Genomic DNA, 21,943 nt, shown 5'->3' with positions numbered 1-21,943 from the left:
GCCAGGGCTCAGACGGGGCAGGACCCCTCCAGCCTGGCCTGGACAGGGATGGGAATGGATTGGGATGGGCCGGGCCATGCCAAGCCGGGCCAGGCCAAGCCAAGCATTAGCTTTAACCTGCCCCTGCCCCTGCCCCTGCCCCTGCCCCTGCCCCTGCCCCTGCCCCTGCCCCTGCCCATCGCTCCCTCCCGCCCCCAAACCCTCCTCCCCATTAAGGCAAAACAAGCCATTTAAATCCAGCCAATGGCCCGCGCCGGAAGGAGAGCGCCGCACGCCATTGGGCAGCGCGGGGGGGCGGGCCCGACCCGTTCCCAGCCTCGCTCATTGATATAAAGCGCCCGGCGGCGCGGTCCGGCTGTTCCGGGCAGGTGATGTGCCCCCGCCGTGGGGTCCCCCACGCGTGGGGCGGGGGGGTCCCCACGCCTCCTGACCCTCCCCTCACCCAATAAGTGGACTAGCTTTGCACCCTTGCGTGGGGGGTCTTTGATTAAGGGTCTCTCTGGAGCAGGGGGGGTGCTGCGTCCCCCTCTGTGAGCAGTGCCTCCCCCCCAGTAGCACCCCGGGGGGGGGGCGGGCGAGTTCTCCGTGAGAGCACAGGCTGCTTCCCACGGGCCCTGCTGGGCGAGGGGCTGGTGACACCACCACCCCAAGGGACCCCCCACCCGTGGTGTGGGGGCTTGCCTGTCTTCCCCACTTCCCTCACTCAAGCGGGTGGTCTGCAGGTGTCTGCCCACCCCCACACACTCCCTCGGGTCCTTGTTCCGTGGGGAGCAGGACTTTGGGGGGCGGGGGGTGTTCCACGTGTTCCCACACCGTGTGTTTGGGGGGGGTCACAGCTGCCCCACCGGCATCGGGGGGGTCCCACGTGCTGTGATCGGTTCCCAGGTCACACCCCCACACACACGCGAGGGGCTCGGCCGGACCCTCCACCGTTGAGGGGGGCTGGGGGGGTGTAGAGCCAGACCTGGGCAATGGAGCCAGTTTGGGGAGGGGGGTGTGTGTGCTTGTTCCCACGCGCATCAGTTCCCCCCCCACCCCAAATCAGCAGGGCACAAAGGTGGGGGCCGGAGCACGACCCCAACCCCCCCTCCAACGCGGGGTGGGGGGGGTGGGGGGTGTGCACCTTTGCCAAGGCGAAGGGTCATCCTTCCCCCGTGGCAGCCCGGGTGACCCTGGGGGGGGGGGGGCATCACCCCACCCACCGCTGAATCCGGGGGGGGTGACCAGTGGGGCTGAGCCCCCCCAGCGGCTCCCACACGGTGTGATGCAGGATGGGGGCTGGGAGCCGGGGGTCGTGTCTGTGTCGTCCCCCCCCACCCAGACAATGGCCCCGGCAGCGCGAAGCGGAGACAATGGGCGGGCGCGGGGGGGGGGGGCGGCCGGGAACAGCGGCGGCGGGGGGGGGGCTGCCGGGCCGGGGCCGGGCGCACGGCGGGGGGGGGGGGGGGGGGGGCGCTCCGCTGGGATTCGGGGTTTCCTCCGCCTCCTCCTCCTCTTCCTCCTCCTCCTCCGCCGCCGCCGCCGCCGCCGCAGCAGCCCCGGGATTTCGGTGCGGGGGGGACGCGCACAAAGGTGCGGCGCGATGGTGAGTGCGGGGAAAGGGGGGCGGGGTGGGGGGGGGCGTCTGGGGTGCGGGGTGGCCCCCAGGGTAGGGCTGGGCTGCGAGGGGGGGGACACCCGGGGCCGGTCCCCGCAGGAAGGGCCTGGGAAGCCGGGGACTTTCCTGGGCCGGCAGCCAGGCGGGGAGCGGCTGCTCGGCCAGCCCCGAGCCGGGGGTGCCTCGCTGCGTGGGGGGGGGGGGGGGATGCGGGGCTGGGTACACCCCCACCCCCCCCAACCCCTGAGTTAGGGTGGGGGATGCTGAGGGTGCCCCCAGGGGTGGGCCCTGGGTGCTGGTTTGCTCCCTTTTTTGCAAGGCTCGGCTGGCACTGGGGGACCTCCCTGGGGATGGGGAGCGGGGGGGAATGCAGCAGGGTGGGTGGGTGTCCCCCCAGTTGCCCCCCAGCCTGGCACTGGTGGCTGTGGGTTTCCCGCTTTGTAGCGGGTACGCTGATCCTGGACTTCACTGGGCTGCTGCCATCAGGCACCCGCTTGGCCCCCCAGCCCTTTGTGCCCAGCGTGGGGGCAGGCACAGGGCTCCCCCCCTGCGAGCAAGAGCATGACCCCACCAGTGACCCGGGGGGTAACAAGGGTGGGCACCCATGGGGCACCCGCCCCGCCACCTGCCCCATGCCAGGGCTGGGCGGCTGCGCGGGGGACGCGGCCGATGCTCCTGCTGGGATCTTGTGGGTGCTGGGAGGCAGGGGGTGCCCGCTGCGCCCATCCCTGCCCGCACTCACCTGCTCCCGGGACAGACCCGGCCGGATTCTGATCCGGTTTCTCTTGGTCCCATCCTGGCTCGGTGCCCTGAGACAACAGGGAGTTCCCTGTGCTCCGCACCGAGCTCCGACAGTGGCTCTGCTGCTCCGGCCGGGCTGCCCAGAGGCTTTATTTCCTTGGGAGAAGGCGTAGGGTCTGGTCCCCCCCCTCCTCCAGGCCTTGGTATAATAACCGGGGGGGGGGGGGGGGGGAATGAAGAAGAATTAAATATTAGCTTCACGGAGCCTCTGGGGACGGCTGTTGCTTAATCACAGCGATTCAGGATTGTGTTGGGACCGAGCGGGCTCGGAGGCAGCCGGAGTCGATGCCATTCCCGGCTGCTCCCCTGTATTTACGCTGTCTTTGTGCTGGGGGGGCTGGAGCTGGGGATGAGACCAGCTGATTTAATTAGCAGCGTCCACTGGAGCGATGGCTCCTTGCCTGGCTGCTGGACCGTGGGGTGGGTGGTTTAGGGTCGCGGGTCACCGGGTCCCATGGGATACCCTCATCCTGGTGGCACGGCCGCCCATCCCGCTGCTCCTGGGCTGCCTTCAGCCATTGCCATCATTGATGTGGTTGCTTGTTTTCAGCAGCTTGCAGACAATGGGGCCAGAGAAGGCTTGGCGGGGGGGGGAAGGCAGGGAGCCCCCCCACCCCTAGCATCAGGCAGGGCTGAAGCAACCCCACGTCTTTGGTCTGACTTAATTTTGGATGTGGGGGGCTGTTGGCTGCGGGCCGGCGCGGCCAGCGGATGCTTTATGGCTTTATTGTCCGGCCGGGATGCTTGCGAGGGGGCCTCGGAGGAAACCACGGGCTTTCGCTGGGCTGCCCCCCCGGCGAGGGCCAGCGATGAAGCCGGCGAGTGCTCAGACCCACGGGCATCGTGGCACCGTCACGGCAGGACCAGCCACCAAAGCCAGACCCCACACGAGGGGGGGGTTCCCCTCTCCAAAAGGCGTTTGCCTCCCCGAGCACTGCCGTCGGTGGGTGAATGCGGTCGGTGGGTGAATGCGGTCGCCTTCCTCCTTGCCTGGACCCAGATGGATCCCGTCTCTACGCTGCTTTTCCAGGCTCCGGGATGCAGATAACACTGTCTGCCTGTTGGGATTTAGTAGGGTTAAGGATTAGGCACCCGGAGTGGATGGAGCAGAGCTATAACTGATCTAAAAGTGCAGTTGTTGATGCTGTGGGTGGCCCTTTTGGGCTAGGAGCCGGCCCTTTTGGGCTAGAAGCCGTCCCTTTTGGGCTAGGAACCAGCCTTTTTGGGCTAGGAACCGGCCTTTTGGGATGTGGCTGCAGATCCTTGGGGACAGAGCTTCCAGTGATGCTCTGGGAGAACACGCTGACATCCGAGTAACAGCCGTAACCATGAGCATGGACCCCTGCACCTCCTCGGCTCGCCTTGTCCCAGCGCCCTGCGGCACCGCTGGGATGTTCGTGACCAGCAGAGAAGCAGCCTGGGACTCCAGCTGTCGCATCCTCCTGTGCCCCAGGGTGACCGTAGGTTTGTGGCGAGGTGCTGGCATCCCAGGTGGAGGTGCCAGCGGCGGGGCGGTGGGAGCAGGAGGGGACAGGGAGAGCTGGCAGGACCTCGCCATGGGGCTGGCGATGTGCTGGGCATCATGATGCCAGAGCCGGCACCAGGAACCGTGAGGTTGAAGCTGGTGCTCGTCTTCCCAGGAAGCCTTGTGTGCTTCTGGCGAGCTGGGGCCAAGGCAGGCGGGGGGGTGTCAGGGTTCAGGGGTGGGGGCTGAGCCCCTCTGCCCGGTGCTGAGCCCTGGGAAGGGGCAGATGAGGCAGGTGAGCTGGCCTGGGAGCTTGGCTGGCTGTAGGGCTGCAGTTAGGATCCCTTGGTGCCGGCCAGTTTTGCAATGCAAATACCTTTTCTTTTCATCCAAGCCCTGTTCTCATGCAAATCCCAGCTTTTTTGTACATTTTTTATTTTTTTTTTTCTCCCTCTGGTTCTAGATCGCGGTGCAGTCGTTTTTTACCTGCGAGGAGGCAGCTAGTGCATCCCTGCCGCTCGATGCGGCTGCGACCTCCATCGCTCCCGGACATGCAGCGGGATTGAAATGCCGGGGGAAAGGCTGGGCTTTGTCCCCTAGTCGCAGTGGGACTTCCCCGCTGGAGCAAACTTGGTGGGGACCAAGCGCTGGAGGGACTGGACGTTCCTGTGGATATTGTAACAATCCCGAGTGATCCTAATTAAAGCTGGCAGTTTGGAAGGGATATTAAACCTTCTGCATCCAAGCTGACGCTGAGCAATTTGAGAGCAGAATGAGACCCCATGGGGGAGTTGGATTAAGCCACTCGGGCTTCCCAAGGGCCTTTCCCGCGTCCCTCTGAAGCGCCTGGTCCTGCCAACGGACCAAAGAGCTGGAAGTTTGTGGATTTCTCCCAGCAACGGCATCTCTGGAGCTGGGGCTGGACCGGCACGGGGGGGGACTCGGCCGTGGAAAAGGTGCGGAGCAGCCTCGGGTGAGGAGGGTGCTGTGAGCTTGCCGAGAAGCCTCAGCTCTGCCAGCCGAGAGGAGGTGCGGGCTGGAGATGGCCCGGGCTGGATATGGCCCGGGGAGAAAGGAAGGAAAATTGTCTGTGTTTGTGCTTCTGCAGGGGGTGTGCGGACAGGGGGAGGACAGCGACGCGCCTTGGCCGCCTCTCCCCAGCTTCTTGGTCGATGGTGCATGGCTGATGCTTGGGGCTTTAATAGATGTGGCACGGGGAGGGGGGGGGGACACCTGCTGTGACCCCCCAGCTCCTGCCTGGGGAGCCTGTCTCCCCCACCCCAGCCCAAGCAGGAGCGCCCACGGGGATTTTCCCAGCCATGCGCCCACCTTCTGCTCGTCGCAGGTCACCCGCGGGCACCCCGCTCGCTGCAGCCTCCTCCGTCCCCCCAGCGTTTGGTGTGTATGTGATACAGGGCCACTGCTCCGTACCCCCCCCCCCCCCCCCGCTCCCTTGGCAGCGCGGGGCTCGGGGGGCTGGTGGCCGGCGGGGGACCGCGGTGGTGGCCGGCCGGGGAAGCCGCCCATTGTGCAGAAGCAGCAAGGCGTGTGTGTGTAGCCAAGCAAGCAAATGTGCCGGGCGCTGGGCTCAGCAGACCCCTGGGCCGGCGCCGGGAGGTGCCTCCCGTTCCCAGGCTGGTTTTGGAGGTGTTCCAGCAGCATCCCCACCATGGGCATCTTCAGGGGTCCCCGGGCCAACCTCCCCAGTGTCGGAACGGTGAGGGAGGACCGCCTAAAAATTAGGGTGTGAGGCAGGGCTGAGGCTGGCGTTAGGTTTTTTGCCTGTCTGTAAACAGCTATGGACTCTGGCTTGCGGTGTGCCTCAGTTTCCCCATTTCTGTCATGAGTAGAGCCATGTTTCCAGCCCTCCGGGGCTTATTGGGAGGATGAACAGCGGCGGAGTCATGTGCCGGGAATCCAGGACCCCGGGGTCCTCCTGGCCTGTGACTCAGTTTCCCAGTCACTGTGATGCTTGTCGTGTCTCGCTGGAAAGTGCCTGCCCGGGTGCAGCCGATGTTTCCTCCGGCTCCTGCTTGGCCCCGGCGGTGGGAAGCAGGCTATGGCCGGCGTGCGAAGGGCTGTTCCCACCCCTCTCAAACCACAGGGGAGCATCCTGGTTGAACGCTGGTATTTAGCGAGTTGACCCAGGTGCGAGTCACTGAGCTGTGGGCGCTCACCGATCCGCTCCAGCGCGAAGGCAGCCAGATCGGTCCCAACCCTCTTGGCCACGAAAGGAGCTGTTCTGCCACCGGTTTCTTCCTCTGCCCTTTGCTCAAAGCAGTTTTTTTTTCTCCAGCAAACGTTGTGCCCATCCCTTGGTGCTGAATAAAGCAGGCAGAGAGCCACGTGGCGTGGATTTGTGCTGCCCGGACCGAGGGGCACGCTGCCTCGGCAGGGACGGGAGGAGAGGATTTCCCTCTTGGGATTTACCCTGGAGCTGTTTGAAATAAGAAAACTTTTTCATCTAGAAATGCTTGGATTTTTTTAATTTTTATTTCAATTTTTTTGAGCATTTGAATGCAAAAGAAAGTTCGTCTTTGAGGTTCACGGACTCCAAGGCAGGAGAGACGGCGGCAGTGGCTTTTCTGACCGCCCCGAAGCTCCAGCCGCACTCTCTCCGCTTTGAACCCTGTGATGTGCTCCAGCATCATCCCAAGAAGCCATCCAGTCTGGACTTGAAGATGTGAAGAGATGGCAAATCCTCTCCTCCCCTGGGGAGTTTGTTCTGATGGTTAATCACCTCGCTATTAAAAATGTGAGTTTTCCTCCTCGTTTGCATGCGTCTGGCTCTCGCTCCCAGCCCTCGGCGGTTGCTCAGCGTCTCCGTGGGCTCTGTAAGATGAAGCTGCTTCTCCTCCTGGAGACAAGGCATCCATTTCCAGCCTCTCCACCTGAGCACCTTGGGCTGCTGAACCGGCTTTCCTCACTCTGCCGGGCAAACCATCAAAACAAAAAATCTCTTTCTTCCCAGCCGGAGCAGCCGACTTGCTCCACCAGCACCGGAGCAGCCGTGGGACAGGAGGACAAGGAGCTCCCGGCGCCGGCGATGTGCGGGATGGCTGCTTGATTGACAAATTAACCTTGCAAATCTGCCGGCTTGGGGGTTATTCCCCCCACCAGGCTTTGCTGGGGAGAAAATTTTGGGATGGGCAAGACAGAGGGTCCTCGTCGGCCAGAGCTGAGCCCTGGTGTGGGTGCAGAGATCGCCTGTGGTTCATCCATGGATCACGCCGGAGCAAAGCGTCCCGTGCCGCTGCTGTGCCCTGGGAAAGAGCCCCGGAGCCTCTGCCCGTAACCTCTGCCCCGTCACCGGCTCCTGAATGAAGCGCCGGGCTCAGCCCTCTGCAGCCGTTCCGTGGCCCGTTGCTCACTCCCCGTGGAAATGCATGTCGTCTTCTCCCTCTGAACGGATCGGCACGTCTTGTTCTCCTTCTGAACAGATCAGCCTTCATCTCTGGCTTTGCTTTTGGGACCTGGATGGCCCTGGGGGTCCCCATGCCCCTGTGGGGACCCGTGACTCAAGGGTGAACCTGAAGCGTGGCTGCTGGCCGCAGGATTGTGGTGGCCAAGGAGCGTTAAATCCACGGGCTGGTGCCTGGAATCGCTGAGATGTGTTGGAAAACCCCGTCTTGACTTTGGCTTTCACCTCTCCGGGAGTGCCTGGCTCTGGCTGGAGCGGTGCTCAGCCCGGCTCTGGACACCTCGGGGAGGGTCGCATCCTGTGGCAGGTGGCCACAGGGTGCCAGGGTACCGGGCAGGGTGCTGGTGTGGCATGGAGGTGATGCTGGGGCAGGTTTTGGACTGTCGTGGTGTCCGTGGGGGTGTCCAGCCCACCCTTGTTTTCCTCCCATCGCTCCTCTCGGGTGCTGGCCAGGGGTCAAGGCCAAGCGAGGAGCTCTCACGGGGTGGGCGCCCCCGAGGGAAGTGGGGTGGGTGACCCGCAGGACAAGGACTTTGGCTGGCGGTGGCCAATGTGACGCGCTGCGGCTCTTCCCCCAAACGTGTGGCTTGGGTGGCTGCCACAGCACACGCGTGGTTCCCGTCCCTGGGGAGGGGGATGCTGCAACGCATCCGCGTGCGGCCGGGATGCCTGGCTCCTGATTCCCTTCTCTCTTGCTCCCCCCAGCTCGACCGCGGACCCCCGGCACAGCCGCCCGTCCCGTGAGCGGCCCCCCCATGCGCAGCCCCCCCTCCGGCGCCCGCCAGCTGGATGCAGTCCCCAGCGGAGGCTCAGGATGCCCCAAGTGCCTCGGTGACCGCCGGGACGGGGGACAGCACCCGCCTGCAGCCGCCTCGCCCCGACCTCGCCGGTGAGTCCCCCAGCTCCGTCCCCTGCCCCAGTAGCAACCTCCTAATGGTGTTCATGGACCAGACTGGGGACAAGGCTGTCCTCGGCCCCCTGCGCATTGTTCCCAGCAGAAACCCGATCCCTGCCTGCAAACAAAGCCCAGAACAGGGGGCTGCAGGAGGTTGGGGGGGGTGCACAGGGGGGTTCTTTCTCTCCCGGCCCCTTCCCCCATCGCTCGCTGGGGATGCTGGGACGAGCTCCTGGCCCTGTTGCCATCTCCTAGACAACCAGCGGGAGGGAGGGGGGCTTTTGTTTCCATAGTGATAAATGTGTGAGCATCCAGCATCTGGGACAAAAGATCCCCCCCCCCCCCCCTTTCCTTTTTGCCTCCTCGACCCCCATCTCCCCCTCCCTGAGGCCTTGGAAAAGAGGCCAAAAGACATTTGGGTTTTATTTGGTCGAAATGGCATTCCCCTGGTAACCCGGCGCAGGCCTACCCCCAAACACAGCCGGCGCGGCCCCCCCGGCGTGTGCTGCTGCCTGGGAAGGGGGTTCGGGGCTCCTGGGGTGGCCCAGTGCCCACAGCCCCCCAGCACCCTTAGGGTGAATGCAGGAGGACCCCCCAACAGCATCCAGCATCCCCCCGCACAAGCCAGGCAGCGCGATGTCCCCAGCGCTTCCCATCTGTATCGGGGTCTCCCCCTTGGTGGGCTCACGGACAAGCCCCCCCCGCGCCCACCACGGGGCTGTGAGCAGCTGGGGGGTCCCCCAAGCCAGTGGGGTGACCCCAGGAGGCCACCGGCACAGAGCCTGGTTCCTGCCCGCATCCCCTGAGCCTTTACCCCGGCCGGGACCCCAGCGGGGTGTGATTTTCCCACCCCAGCAGAGCCCCCCCACCATCGGTGGGCGTAGATGGGTCCCGTGTGTGTATATATTTGTATTTTATATTTTTACAGCAGATGGCTGTAATGGGCGTTTGGGGCTGGCCGGTAACGACGTGGCAGCCGTGAGTCAGCGCAGGGGTGTTGGTATCTCCTCCGAGCCAGCCTTGCCATGCTGGACCAGTCCCCAGATGCTGGTGGTGGCCACTGGTCCCATCCCCGGAGCCGCCGCGCTCCGGGAGCTCCTGCCTTCCCCCGGCTCCCCCCCGGCTCGGGCTGGCGCGGCAAGGGGGGCTGGAGCCGGGGCAAAGCGATGCTCCTGAGGATCCTGGATCCTGAGGATCCTGAGATCCTGACTCTGTGCTGGGAAACGTGTCCGGGCAGAGCCTTGTGCTGTGAGATGGGCCTGAAATGTTGCCTGTGCCCAATTATTCATTCCTTTATTATTTTTATTTTTTTTTTTGGCCCCCACCCTAGGCCCTCTTTTGGCAGTTAAGAGACGGTGATATTAATTAAAGTGTAAGTCACCCAAACCAGAAGCTAATCACACAGTATCGTTAAGGAGGCAGGTGGCCGTCCCAGACCCAGCTGGGACATGGGATAAAATAGAAAACACCCCAAAATGACCCAAATTCCCTGTTGAAGCCCCGTCCCTGTTTGCCACCGTAGTGGTGTGGGGATGTGGTGGGTGGTGGGCAAGGGGATGCTCATCGGTGGCCAGGACCCCGGGGGCATTGCCAGGATGTGGCTGCTGACCCTTCCCTTCGCCTCCGCAGGCGGGCGAGCCCTTTTCTCCTGAGACGAGCCCGGCCAGGTGATCAAAATAGAGTCCCTCAAGGTGACGGTTGACTTCTTGAAGGTGCCCCTGGGCCTGAAGAAGCCCCCTCTGAAGGAGGCCCTGGCCGCTGTCCCGGGGCCGGGGAGACCCAAGCCCCTCGGCGTGGAGCGGCACAAGCCCCGGCGCCCCGACACCATGGACAATGAGTCGCAATACTCGGGATATTCCTACAAGTCCGGGCATTCCCGCAGCTCCCGCAAGCACAGGTGAGGAGTCAGGGTGTGCCCTGGGGGTCCCCTAGCTACAATGGGTGCCCCCTCCCCGGTGCACCCACGCTGCACCCTTCTTTTGCCTTCCAGGGACCGGCGGGACCGGCATCGCTCGAAAAGCCGGGACGGGAGCCGCGGGGACAAGTCGGTGACCATCCAAGCACCAGGCGAGCCCCTGTTGGACAATGAATCGACGCGGGGGGACGAGAGGGTGAGTTGGGCAGGGGGAGAAGGGAAGTTGGCACCGCTGCTCCGCCACGGGGATGCTGCCGAGGGTGGGAGGGCTCCCGGCATTCCTGGTGCTCCCCGGCGGAGCGGTTGAGCCGGTTGGGTTGGCCCTGGGCTGGGGAACGGGTCCAGCCCCGGCGGGGAGGGTGGGTGGGCAAGCGGCGCGGGTGCAAATGAAAGGGGACAGGCTGTGGCGGCGCCCCGGGGAAGCAGCCTGGGGATCCACTCCCTAGGGATCCACTCCCTGGGGATCCACTCCCAAGGGATTAGCTTCAGCTCCTCACTCAGTGCCTGCAGGATCACACCAGCGACGAGGTTGGTGCCCAGGAGGCTCCCGTGCTGCATCCCTCCACCGGCTGCCCCAGCCCGGGGGTCCCACGGGGGTCCCTGGGTGTGAGCCAGTGGGTGTAGCACTGCTGTGACCCCCACGCTGGGTGCCAGCACCCCTCCGGCCGCCGCAGAGCCCAGTCCCTGGCTTTAATCATCTCCCAGCCACCTACACAGGCGGCTCCAGCTCTTTTCATCTTCCCCCACCAAGAAGTCGGCGCCGGCAGGGGCCAGTGTTTGCGGTGGCCAGAATGCCGGTGGCTGAGCTTGCCCAGTCCGGCCGTGGCCGGAGCAAGCTGATGGCAGCGTGGATTTTCCTGGAGACAGGCTGGGATATGGACTGGTCCTCCTGGACCCTCCCCCGCATCCCACCCCCCCGCATCCTACCCCTCCGCAAAGGCCCAGGCTGCGGCTCTAGTTTGCTATTTGGAATGAAATCACCGGCTTTCCTGTGGAAGCTCAGGGGAAAAAAATAGGATCCGATAAATCCCCAAGTTTCAGGGATGCCGAAGTGCCGTAAAATGTGAAAGTCTGAGAGTGTGCGGGGCAACATCTTCTCCCCCCACTGAAACGCCACGTTTTTAACTGGGAGGGAATCAAATGGGGTCGTTTCTGCACCCCTCTGGCTGGGGAAGGGGGGGTTGGACCCTGCAGGAGACTCGTCCGGCGCTCTGAGCTGCTGGATCGCCGGTGATTTGATCCTGCCCGGCGCGGGGCTGGGGGAGGCAGCACCCGCCCGCCTGGCGGCACCAAGGGTGTGTTGGGACGGCAGCCGGGCATGTTCCTTCTGGCCCCACTGATGAGGGGGTTTGCCTGGAAGCAGGATGCTTCCCACTTCCAAAGCTGCTCGTGCCGGTGCTGGAGAGGGTGGAGCGTGGCACAGAGCTGCTGACGGGGGTTTCCTAGAGGGTCCTGGCCAAATCGCTGCATCCCCCCCAACCCTGGGTTGAGGTTTCCACCGTCTAAATGGGGGTGATGGCACCAGGCAGCACGCCAGGCTTTGAGGTTTGGTGGATGGGAGGTGGTGGAGTGGGGATGGGGGTGGTCCAGCGTAACCAACAGCCGCCCCGGGTGCTGGGGACCTGTGTAACCCTCTCCCATCTGCCCTCCCCAGGATGACAACTGGGGTGAGACCACCACGGTGGTGACGGGGACGTCAGAGCACAGCATCTCGCACGATGACATCACCCGCATCACCAAGGACATGGAGGACAGCGCCCACCTGGACTGCTCCCGGCACCTGGGCGTCTCGCTGGCCGGGGCGCTGGCGCTGCTTGCCTTCCTCACCCCCCTCGCCTTCATGCTCCTGCCCCAGCTGCTGTGGCGGGGAGGAGCTGGAGCCCTGCGGGACACCCTGCGAGGGGCTCTTCATCTCCGTGGCCTTCAAACTCCTCATCCTCCTGCTGGGCAGCTGGGCTCTCTTCTTCCGTCGCCCCAAAGCCTTCTTCCCTCGCGTTTTCGTCTTCCGAGCGTTGCTCATGGTGCTCGTCTTCCTCCTCGTCGTCTCCTACTGGCTTTTCTATGGCGTGCGCATCCTGGACTCGCGGGGACCGCAACTACCAGGGGGTGGTGCAGTACGCCGTCTCGCTGGTGGACGCGCTGCTCTTCGTGCACTACCTGGCCGTGGTGCTGCTGGAGCTGCGCCAGCTCCAGCCCCAGTTCACCCTCAAAGCCGTCCGCTCCGCCGACGGCGCCAGCCGCTTCTACAACGTCGGCCACCTCAGGTAGGGGCTGCTGGGGGGGTGTTCCCGCGTTTCGTGGTGTCACTGGGTGTCAGGGCGTTCCCGTGATCCGCGTTGATGCACACACGTGTGTGCTCACGCATTCCTGCGCAACGGGGGGCAGTGACGTGTGCGCGTTCGTGTGTGCGCGTTGATGTGCCTGTGTGTGTGCCCACGCGTCGCCGCATGTCCACGTGTGGTGGTGCGTGTGCGTTGGTGCGCAGCCGCGTGTGGGCACGTGCACACCTGTAGCCGCGAGCGGTTGTGCCCATGCCGCCACCCACCGTGGCACCAGCCAGCCCGGAGGAGCTGCGTGTCCTGCGGCAGGTGCAGCCCCGCTCCCGCTGGCACACGCTGTCCATCCCTCCCTCCTCATCCTGCCCCGGCTGTGCACGCCCCCCACCCTCGGCGTGGTGCTAACCGGCTCTCTGTGCCCCCCTCCCCGTGCCCGGCTGTGTCTCCCTGCAGCATCCAGCGAGCAGCCGTGTGGATCCTGGAGAATTATTACCACGATTTCCCGGTCTACAACCCTGCCCTCCTCAACCTGCCAAAATCCGTCCTGTCCAAGAAAATGTCCGGGTTTAAAGTCTATTCCCTCGGCGAGGGTGAGCTCCCCTTCCCCTGGCTTCTCCTCTTGTTCTCTCTCCTCCTTCCCTTCCCCATCCTTGTGGTTTTCCTCTCCGGAGGCTCCTCTTCGCTCTGGAGAGCCCAGAGCCGGATCGCCACAGCCTGGCTGTGGGGCAGGAGAACATCAGGCACCCCCCAGCCCCCCCCCCCCCGCCCCCCCTCTCACCTCACCCTTTTCCCTGCAGAAAACACAACGAACAACTCCACGGGCCAGTCGCGGGCTGTCATCGCGGCGGCCGCCCGGAGGCGCGACAACAGCCACAACGAGTATTACTACGAGGAGGCAGAGCACGAGCGCAGGGTGCGGAAACGCCGCGCCAGGTACGGGGGTCGGCAGTGGGATTTGCTGGGCGCCCCACAGGGTACCCATCCCAGCCCCCCCCCCCCCCTGAGGACCTGGGCTGTGCTGGCAGGAGGGATGGGGGCGCTCCTGGGGTCACCTGCAGCCCCCACCCCCCCCCTAAGATGAGGTGTCCCTGCTCTTGGGGTAGCGCAGCCCAAGCCTGGCTGTTGCGTGGCACAGATCTGCCCCAAAAATTGTTTTGGGGGGGGAGGGTGGGCTCCTGGCAGCCGTAGGTAGAGCAGGGGGCGAGTGGCTCCCCCCAACCCCAGGGGGTCTCGTGCCCGTGGCTGGGCTGTGCCCCGCTGCGGCCACATCCCTGGCTTTCCTCCCGACAGGCTGGTGGTGGCGGTGGAAGAAGCCTTCACCCACATCAAGCGGCTGCAGGAGGAAGACCAGAAGAACCCGCGGGAGATCATGGACCCGCGGGAGGCGGCTCAGGCCATCTTCGCCTCCATGGCCCGGGCCATGCAGAAGTACCTGCGCACCACCAAGCAGCAGCCCTACCACACCATGGAGAGCATCCTGCAGCACCTCGAGTTCTGCATCACCCACGACATGACGCCCAAGGTGCGCGGAGGGCACGGCGAGGTGGGGTGGATCCGCGGGTTTGCCCAAGGGCTTGGTCTAGAGGTTCTTGGGTGGGTTTTTTTCTTTATTCCCCACCATGTGAGAGTGTCCCCCCCCTCCCCAGGGAGGGTAAGGGGTTGGGGGACACAGTGAGAAAAAGCGGGTGTAACCCGCAATGCGCAGCGATGGGAACCAGCCGCGTGGGGATGTCTTTCCTGCAGGACCTGCTGAGCAGCTTGAAGCTGCAAAAAAATAAAAATAAAAATCGGCTGAGCTGTAGGAAGGTGACGTCCCCGTGTCCTTTCCTTCCTCCAAGGCGTTCCTTGAGCGGTACCTGACGGCCGGGCCCACCATCCAGTACCACAAGGACCGCTGGCTGGCCAAGCAGTGGACGCTGGTCAGCGAGGAGCCGGTGACGAACGGCCTGAAAGATGGGGTGGTCTTCGTGCTGAAGCGCCAGGACTTCAGCCTCGTGGTGAGCACCAAGAAGATCCCCTTCTTCAAGCTCTCGGAGGAGTTCGTGGACCCCAAGTCGCACAAGTTCGTCATGAGGCTGCAGTCGGAGACCTCCGTGTGAGCTGAAGAGGGATGGAGAGGGGTCGGGGGGGGAGGACCCTCTCCGCACCCCTCCGTCTCATCCTCCCCGTCTCTCCCGGGGCTTAGGGAGGCCATGGCTGGAGGGAAAGGACTGCGGCAGGCGCACGCCCAGCTCCATCGCCTACCTGTGATCACTCGCCCTCTGCCTCGGCTTGGTCCCTGTTGGGGTGGGCTGAGCCCTTTCCTCCTCCTCCTCCTCCCCCTCCTCCTCCTCCTCCTCCTCCTCCTCCTCCTCCTCCTCCTCCCTGAAACCCAGGTCCTTGTAGCATCCCCCCCGGCGGAGGACAGTGGCACGGCCAGGAAGGAGACGGCATTTCGGTGCCATAACCCAAGGGCTAACTCTTCCGTGTTCCTCACCAGCGTCTTCAAGCACCCTCAGGTCCCAAGGACCTTCTGCGCTTGCCCGTTTTTTACCTGGGAACTGTCCTGGCTCTGGCCTTAAACCACTGCCCGGCGTCTGGGGCTGGTTTTTAATCCTAGAGATGTTTTTGGGGAGTATTTTCCAAACACCTCCGCAATCCGTGGCTGCTATGAAAACCTCCCCCCGCATCTAAGACACCAGAGCGGCGATGCTCCTGGCTGTAGGAACGTCCTCCTCGCCTCTCTGCTGATGGTTTCCACGCTCAACTCTTAACAAAAGCAAGTGAAAATCCAGTTTTTAAGAGAAGCAGAAGTTGTTTGGTGTTTTTGAAGTGGTTTCCCTGCTCCCAAGGTGACCCATGTGCCTGGTCCCAGCAGCATCTCCATGGGGTTTCCACATGCTGGTTGGAGCTGTGGCTGGGGGTCACAGGCAGAGCAGCTTCAAACGGCTCTCGGGGTCCAATCTTGGGGTGGGATGAATGAAACAAGGGGTTCCTGGCGAGGGTGGTGAGGGCTGGTGGCTCAATGAGGTCCTTAGTTAATGTCCCACGGTGATGGGTGGCCCGTGGTGGTCCCACGAGCAGGGGGCTGGCCAGCCGGCGGGGATGCAAAAGCTTTTGCCTTCCCTTGGTTTTGTTAAGGTCACAAATACCTCATGGATTTATTTTAAATTTTTGTGGGTTTTTTTGATGGTTTTTTTCCCTCCAGATCCCATCGTCCGGCCATACTGTGCCAGGTTGGGGTCTTGGGGGGGGGGGGGGGGGGGGGGGGGGGGGGGGGTGCGGGGGTTAGGGCACGGGAGCTGCCAAATTTCATCCCGGGGAGCCGTGCGGTTGGTTTGATATTGGTTTATTTTGTCCTAAGCACTAAAAGGGGGGGAGTTGGGGGCAGAGGAGGGGGCGGGGGGCTACCGATGCCCCTCGGGCCATGGCACACTGGCCACATGTGCCACCCTAGAGGAGCTGGGGGCTTCCCCAGTAAGTACCAGTAGCAAAATTGAGATGCTGGAGGGGGTCCTGCAGGGTCCGTCCCCATTGAGCACCGTGCTGCTCAGGGCTGGCTTTCCCCATTTCCAGGAAATTTCCATTTATCGGGAGTTTCTGACCCTCCCTGCCGCCCCCTGCATCTTCCAGCCTGATGAGGCCGAAGCAGCCAGGTTCCACCCACCCCCCCCCCGGTCCCCCCGCTCCATCAATGCAGCTGCCGCTGGGAGCCCATTTTGGGGTGTTTTACTGCAAAAAAAAAGACTTCAGTGAGCATGAGCGGATGGGTCAGCCGGGGAGGGGGGATTTTCCACTTGGATTTTAAGAAGAATAAACCATTTTTCATTCATTTTTGGGTTGGTTTTTTGGTTGGTTGTTTTTTTTTGTTGGGTTTTTTTTTTTTCCCCACAGAGCCGAGACCTTGTGCATGCGTGTAGAAAATTGTAAAATGTAAAATTGTTTTTTAATATATAAAAAGCTTGTTTTTACAGTTTGCAGTGGATCGAAGCATTACGGCAGTGGTAGGAAGTTTCGTTGGTTGTTGTTTTTTGGTTTTTGTTTTTGGTTTTTTTTTTTTCATAGAGGAACTAAAACTGTACAAATTTTTTTATATATAAAATAAACCCATTTTGACTTTTTTTTTTTTTTCTTTTTTCCCTTTTGTCTTCCTGCACCTGATACTTTGGGGTGAGGCAACAGGTTTAGGTCTCAGCTCTGGTCCTGCCTGTACCCTGGGCAGCTCAGGGGAGATGCTGCACTGGCAGGATGCGGCCTCAAGAGAGCACTTGGACAGAAACTCATCCTGCCCTCGGAGGATGCTCAGTGTAGGACAAGGGCTTGGGGGTGGTGGGGGCCATGGGTTTAAGGTCTGTGGGGTCAAGGAGTTGGGGATTATGTGGCCAAGGGTTTGGGGTCTATGAGGACAAGGGGCTTGGAGGATATGGGATGAAGGGTTTGGGGGGGTGTCAAGGACTTGGGGGTTGTGGGCACCAAGGATTTAAGGTCTGAGGAGGCAAAGATTTGGGGGGGGGGTCAAGGATTTGGAGGTTGTTGAGACCAAGAATTTGAGGTTTGAGGGGGCAAAGGTTTGGGGTTTAGGGGTCCAAGGGGTTGGGGTTTGAGGGGTTAAAGAGTTGGGGTCTGGAGGGCCAAAGATTCGGGGTCTTCGGGACAAAGGGCTTGGAGGCTCTGGGGTGAAGGGTTTGAGGTTTGAGGGGTCAAGGATTTGGGGTTTGAAGGGGCAAAGGTTTGAGGTTTAGAGGGCCAAGGAGTTGGGGTTTGGGGGGTCCAACGGTTTGGGGTCTGAGGGGCCAAGGAGTTGGGGTCTGTGAGGTGTGGGGGCTTGTGGGGGCCAAGGCTTTGGGCTTTCTGGGACAAATGACTTGGAGTCTAATGGGGCCAAAAGCTGGTGTTCTGTGGGGGACCAAGGGTTGGGGTTCATGGGGCCAAGGGGATGGAACCCGTGGGGGCCAGGGGTTCGGGGGACCAAGGGTTGGGAGTTTATGGGGCCAAGGGGTTGGAGGACCAAGGGCTGGGAGTTTATGGGACCAAGGGGTTGGAACTGATGGGGGCCAAGGGTTCAGGTGACCAAGGGGTTGGGGTTTATGGGGCCAAGGGTTCAGGGGACCAAGGGTTTGGGGTGTTTGGGGCCAAGAGGTTGGGGTTTTGGGGCCAAGGATTGGGAGTTTATGGGGCCAAGGTGATGGAACCCATAGGGGCCAAAGGTTTGGGGGACCATGGGTTTAGGGGACCACAGGTTTGGGGTTTAAGGGTCCATGGGGTTGGGGTTTATGGGGCCAAGGGGTTGGAACCAGTGGGGGCCAAGGGGTTGGGGGACCAAGAGTTTGGGGGTTTTGGGGCCAAGGGGTTGGGGTCTGTAGGGCCAAGGGGTTGGGGGACCAAGGGGTCGGGATTTATGGGGCCAAGGGGTTGGGATGAGCAGAGGGCAGCAGGGGCTGCTGCTCTACCTCCCCTCAGTGCAGACTGGAGAGATGCCCAGACCTTGCCGGCGGGGGGACGAGTCCCAACCCCTTTGCTGGGGGAGCGGGTCCCCCCCCGTGCTCAGCTCCCCGGGGTGTTGCAGAGCCTCCACCTGCCCCGGGGCTGCTGCCTGCGGTCGCCTCACTGCGACAATCAAGGCAGCGGATGTGCCGGCACCTGCGTGTGTCCCCCAGCACCCGCCTGCACCCCACAGCCAGCCCAGAGCCCCCACCCCATAGCCTGCTCCCCCCAGCCACCAAAACAACGGCAACGGTTAGTCACTGGGAACCCGCATCAGCGTTTCCTTTGGCTTTTGCACCTTTTCTGCCCCCATCTCAGCTTTGCCCCCCGCCCCCCGGCTGCGCCTCGCTCCGTGCACTTTGCAGGGGGGTGTTTGCCGGGGGGGTGAGGAGCAGAGCAAGGGGAAACTGAGGCAGGTCACTGCAACCACCGCTGTTCCCAGGAGCTGGATCCCTGTAGTGCATGCGTGGAGGGAGGGGGAGGGGGGGTTGCTAGCCCCCCTGCCAAGCCATGCTGGGGGTCAGACCCACCCCCCACCCCCCCCAGGCTCCTTGTTTCCCTGAGGACATTCCCGCAGAGGCAGTGGGGCTCCTGCTTCCAGCCCTCACCCCATCTTTGACCTGTGATGAGTTCTCACAGTCATCTGACAAGCTGCTGGCCCCGGGGGCGGGGGGTGGAGGGGGGGGCGGGGGTTATTTCAATCCTGTGTGGGTGTTTGGTGGTTTTTTTTCCCCTTCCATGAATAAGCAAGCAACAGCATAACTCCTTCTCCGCGTGGGCTGGCCGCCAGCCGCCTCCGCTCCCTTCCAAGAGATGGGGGAAAAAGTGATGGGTGTGCTGGGCATGGGGCCTGGCACAGAAAGCCCAGGAGTTTTGGGGTGAAATCCTGCTTTATTGTCTCGGCCATGCCCAGCCCATGCACCCCAAGCCCCTATCCTTGCATGTGGGGCACGGCAGTAGCAGCATACGCGCCGCCACATCCCACGCGGGTCCCTGTCCCATGTCGGTCCCCATTCCCACCGGGATTTGGGCACATGCTCGAGCATCCGTAGGAAGGGCTGAGGCGGCACGTGATGTTCGTGCCCCCCCCACAGCTGCCACGTGGTCCCTGGTCATCATCCTGGCTTGGTCCCCACACTGCCCATCAGGGGTGGCCTCGTGCTCCCTGGGGGTGTCTGGAAGCCGCTGGGGTCCCCCAGGAGCCCTCAGTCGGCACCAGGCTCCTCAGAGCAGCAGGGACCACTGGCAGCTGTGGGGGTATCGGGCTGGGGAGAAGCAAAATCAGGCACTGGGGGGGGGGGGCTACAAGCCTTCCCCAGGGACCTGCACGGACTGGGGCTCAGCTGGCAGCCCCTCCCCCCCCTCAAGTACTGGGGCTCAGTGAGATACCTGGGATGGCAGCAGCTGGGGCGGTGGGGGGTCAGGCTCACAGAAGGTGGTTTCGTTGTGCTCCAGGTCTGGGGGTTTCTCTAGCCCCTTCCTCTCCTCCTGCAAGAAACGCAGCGGCTGCTGGAGGAGCTGCACTGAGCATCCTCATCACCCACCTCCCCTGTGCCACATGGCTGCGGTGGATGGGGAAACTGAGGCAAGAGCCGGCAGTTGCCCAAAGCCGTGCTGGGGCTGGCAAGGACCTCTCAGCCCTTCCAGCTCATGCGTTGCTGGTGAGAGGATCCCCAGCAGCCCGGCTCACCTGAGCGATGGGGATTATCGGGGTGGTGTCGTGGTTAGGGACGTGGTCCAGGGCTCCCAGATCTGCAATGCAAGGAGCCGGGGATGTGAATGGCAGCACCGAGAGCAGGGCAGGGATGGGACGATGGGATGCCCTGGCCCCGCGGGGCTTGGGCTGGCCACGTCTCACCTGAAGAGTCACTGGCGGAGGCAGCTCGGTCCCGGCTCCCTGCGGACCAGGGCAGACACAGGCGTTACAGCGGGGCCAAAGGGGCTTATTTTTTTATTCTTTGCAAATAAGCCCAGCAAGGACCTCCTGGGAAGAGGGCAGTGGCAGGGATGAGCTGCTGAGCTTTGGGGTTTGATTTACAGGAGGTCAAAACCCCAAGGCCAAGGTTTGCGTTAGAACAGAGCAGGAGAAGCCCCAGGGCAAAGGGCAGAGCTGGCACCCAGATGCCAAACTGAGCAGAAAAGGAGCGAACAGATAAATCTCTGGACTTTTCAAGCCAGATCTGAGCAAGGGGGAACCCTCCCCACAGAGCTAAGCTGTGGCCAAAGGGATTTCTGGCAAGGGCCTGATCCTGCCCGCCCTGCTCCAACACGTAGCCAGACCCCCCTCATGTTGCTGTGCCAGAATAACTGATTTCTTTGTGCCACTTCTCGATGCTTTGAGGATGTGGGCTGCAAGGTGGCTGTCACCCTTTCCTGCTAACTGAGCCCACGGTTGAGGGAAGGGGGGAGGCGCTGGTGCCCCGGCGGGGGAGCTCACCTTCCCCCTTGGTCCGCCAGTAGGTGACTAAGAGCACGAGCAGAGCGACCACCACAAAGATGCCAGGGGACCAGTACCTGATGGGAACAGCCGATGCATTTTCTATGGGAAGAGATAGGAGATATGGGCAAGCTGCCCACTCAGGTGGGCAGGCACCAGGGGGGTCCCTGGGGGGATGCAGAACCCTCCAGGATGATGACACATCCCCAAGTCACATCTCTTCCTTTCTCTCTGGGACTCACGGGTTTTGTTCCCCACGGCGCCTGCTTGCGTCGGCACCAGCTGGGTGATGGGGGTCCCAAGTCCAAGGAGGGGTTGGGGTGGCCGTTGGCCACGTCGTCAGCTTGGCCACGTCCCTGGCAGTTGTGGTGGGGTCTCCCGTTGGCTCCAGGGTGTCATCATGCTGCGTCGTGTTTTGATGCCCCGGCTCCTTTTCTTTGAGGACAAGAGCTGGGAACGAGGGTCATTAATTCCTGTTGCTGCCTCCCCAAAGCCGAGCTGCCCCCAGGGATCAGGAGCGGAGCTGCAGAGCTGGGGCTGCACCAGCCCCCCCCAGCGCTTCTGCGCCAGGAGCTCAGCCTGCACCACAGCATAGGGAAAGGCGAGGTAGGAGCAAGAACCAGCTAACCCACATCCCTCCGGTGACTCGGGATGGAGGTGTGGGGCTAGGGGGCCATCGCCAGAGCAGGCTGGGGGGTGACAGCAGAGCAGCAGGTGCTGACATCCCACATCCTGCTGGGGTGGCGAGCGCCAGGTTCACAGCACGCTCCTGCCGAGACAAACCCCCACTAATGAAGATGCTGGCAACAACGGCAGCCCCGCGGTGGATGCCGGGGAGCCCAAGCCAGGGGCTCGCTGGAAGCCGTGTGTGGTCACGTACTGCTGGGTGGCACCGTGCTTGACGCAACCCCGTGGAGTGGCCGGAGGTTGGGCAACTGGCAGCGGTGCCAGCACGGGTGGGAGCTCTGCAGGGGGAAAACAGGGTCCCCGAGCGAACAAGCTCACAGCCACTATGCTGCTGGCCACGAAAGGGAGCGTAGCATCCCTGCTGCTTGGCCAGTAAAAGGCTGGGCAGGAGCAAGGGAGCTCGGGTTGTGGGTTTGCAGCACAACTCGGTGCTGGGAGAGCCCAGAAAACCCCTCACTGTCCCCCGGCACGTGAGCCAGACTGCGACCAAGCAATAAAGCAGGCGGCCTGAGCTTTGCCCTCCACAAAACGGCCAGGCGAGCATCCTGCCTGGCTACCAAGGATCCCCTAGGAAGGCATCGTGGCATCGCACCTGCTGCCTGCACATCGCCCCTTCCTCTTCCTGCCTCCAGCCCCACAGATGGGGGGAGCCCCTGGACCCCCCAGCACCCCCCAGCCCCACTCACCAGCTCCAGAGCAGAGCACTGCGATGCAGAGCCACCCCAGCCCAGCACCTCTGGGGTCCATCCTCCTCTGCCCCACCGAGCCTTCCACCGCTGCTCCCCCTCTTGCAACGCCTTCCTTCCCCTTTCTGCCCGGCCAACGGCTTCCTGTGAGCTCAAAGGTGTTGTCACTGAAATAGGGTGATTAATTCGGCAGAAACCATCCCGGGGGTTCGTGTGCCCGGGGCCAGGGATGGAGCCTCGTCAGCCTTGGCAGGGGCAGAGGAGGTGGCAATGCTCCAGCACTGCCCTGGCCGCCTTCAG

General features: G+C 62.9%; 2 protein-coding genes across 4 annotated transcripts; one reads left to right on the top strand and one right to left on the bottom strand.

The window, feature by feature from the left end:
* Window positions 1–1,461: 1,461 nt before the first annotated feature.
* VANGL2 (VANGL planar cell polarity protein 2) lies at window positions 1,462–15,156 on the top strand. The gene is given in 11 exon segments (XM_055696484.1): window positions 1,462–1,585; window positions 7,990–8,173; window positions 9,892–10,076; window positions 10,170–10,290; window positions 11,749–11,961; window positions 11,963–12,181; window positions 12,183–12,358; window positions 12,824–12,960; window positions 13,168–13,303; window positions 13,661–13,892; window positions 14,209–15,156. Coding segments are annotated over 9 exon segments (1,566 nt in total). The 5' UTR covers window positions 1,462–1,585; window positions 7,990–8,173; window positions 9,892–10,005; the 3' UTR covers window positions 14,470–15,156.
* Window positions 14,343–21,907, bottom strand: LOC106630846 (uncharacterized). Of its 3 annotated transcripts, none has more exons than XM_055696493.1 (7): window positions 21,644–21,907; window positions 20,513–20,720; window positions 20,271–20,347; window positions 19,692–19,730; window positions 19,524–19,585; window positions 19,223–19,321; window positions 14,343–14,470 (listed from the first exon to the last, which is right to left on the bottom strand). In XM_055696493.1, the coding sequence occupies exons 1-7, from the start codon at window positions 21,702–21,704 to the stop codon at window positions 14,438–14,440; spliced, it is 579 nt and encodes a 192-aa protein (XP_055552468.1). In that variant the 5' UTR covers window positions 21,705–21,907; the 3' UTR covers window positions 14,343–14,437. The 3 variants fall into 3 exon arrangements, with proteins under 3 accessions (XP_055552468.1, XP_055552469.1, XP_055552467.1); XM_055696494.1 differs by lacking the exon at window positions 14,343–14,470 and adding an exon at window positions 14,992–15,118; XM_055696492.1 differs by lacking the exon at window positions 14,343–14,470 and adding an exon at window positions 16,908–19,098.
* Window positions 21,908–21,943: the final 36 nt, after the last annotated feature.

The sequence above is a fragment of the Falco cherrug genome, chromosome 19 (assembly GCF_023634085.1).
Source record: "Falco cherrug isolate bFalChe1 chromosome 19, bFalChe1.pri, whole genome shotgun sequence".
In the NCBI taxonomy this organism is placed as follows: Eukaryota; Metazoa; Chordata; class Aves; order Falconiformes; family Falconidae; genus Falco; species Falco cherrug.
The sequence above is the reverse complement of the archived record's forward strand: the minus strand, read 5'-3'. Positions and strand labels throughout refer to the sequence as shown.

Coding starts and splice junctions, on each gene's coding strand:
- LOC106630846 (XM_055696492.1), bottom strand. CDS start 21,704: ATGGACCCCAGAGGTGCTGGGCTGGGGTGGCTCTGCATCGCAGTGCTC. Junction 20,721..21,643: donor AGTGCTCTGCTCTGGAGCTG/GTGAGTGGGGCT, acceptor CCTCGTTCCCAG/CTCTTGTCCTCAAAGAAAAG. Junction 19,099..19,222: donor CCCAGCTGCTGCCATCCCAG/GTATCTCACTGA, acceptor GCTTCTCCCCAG/CCCGATACCCCCACAGCTGC.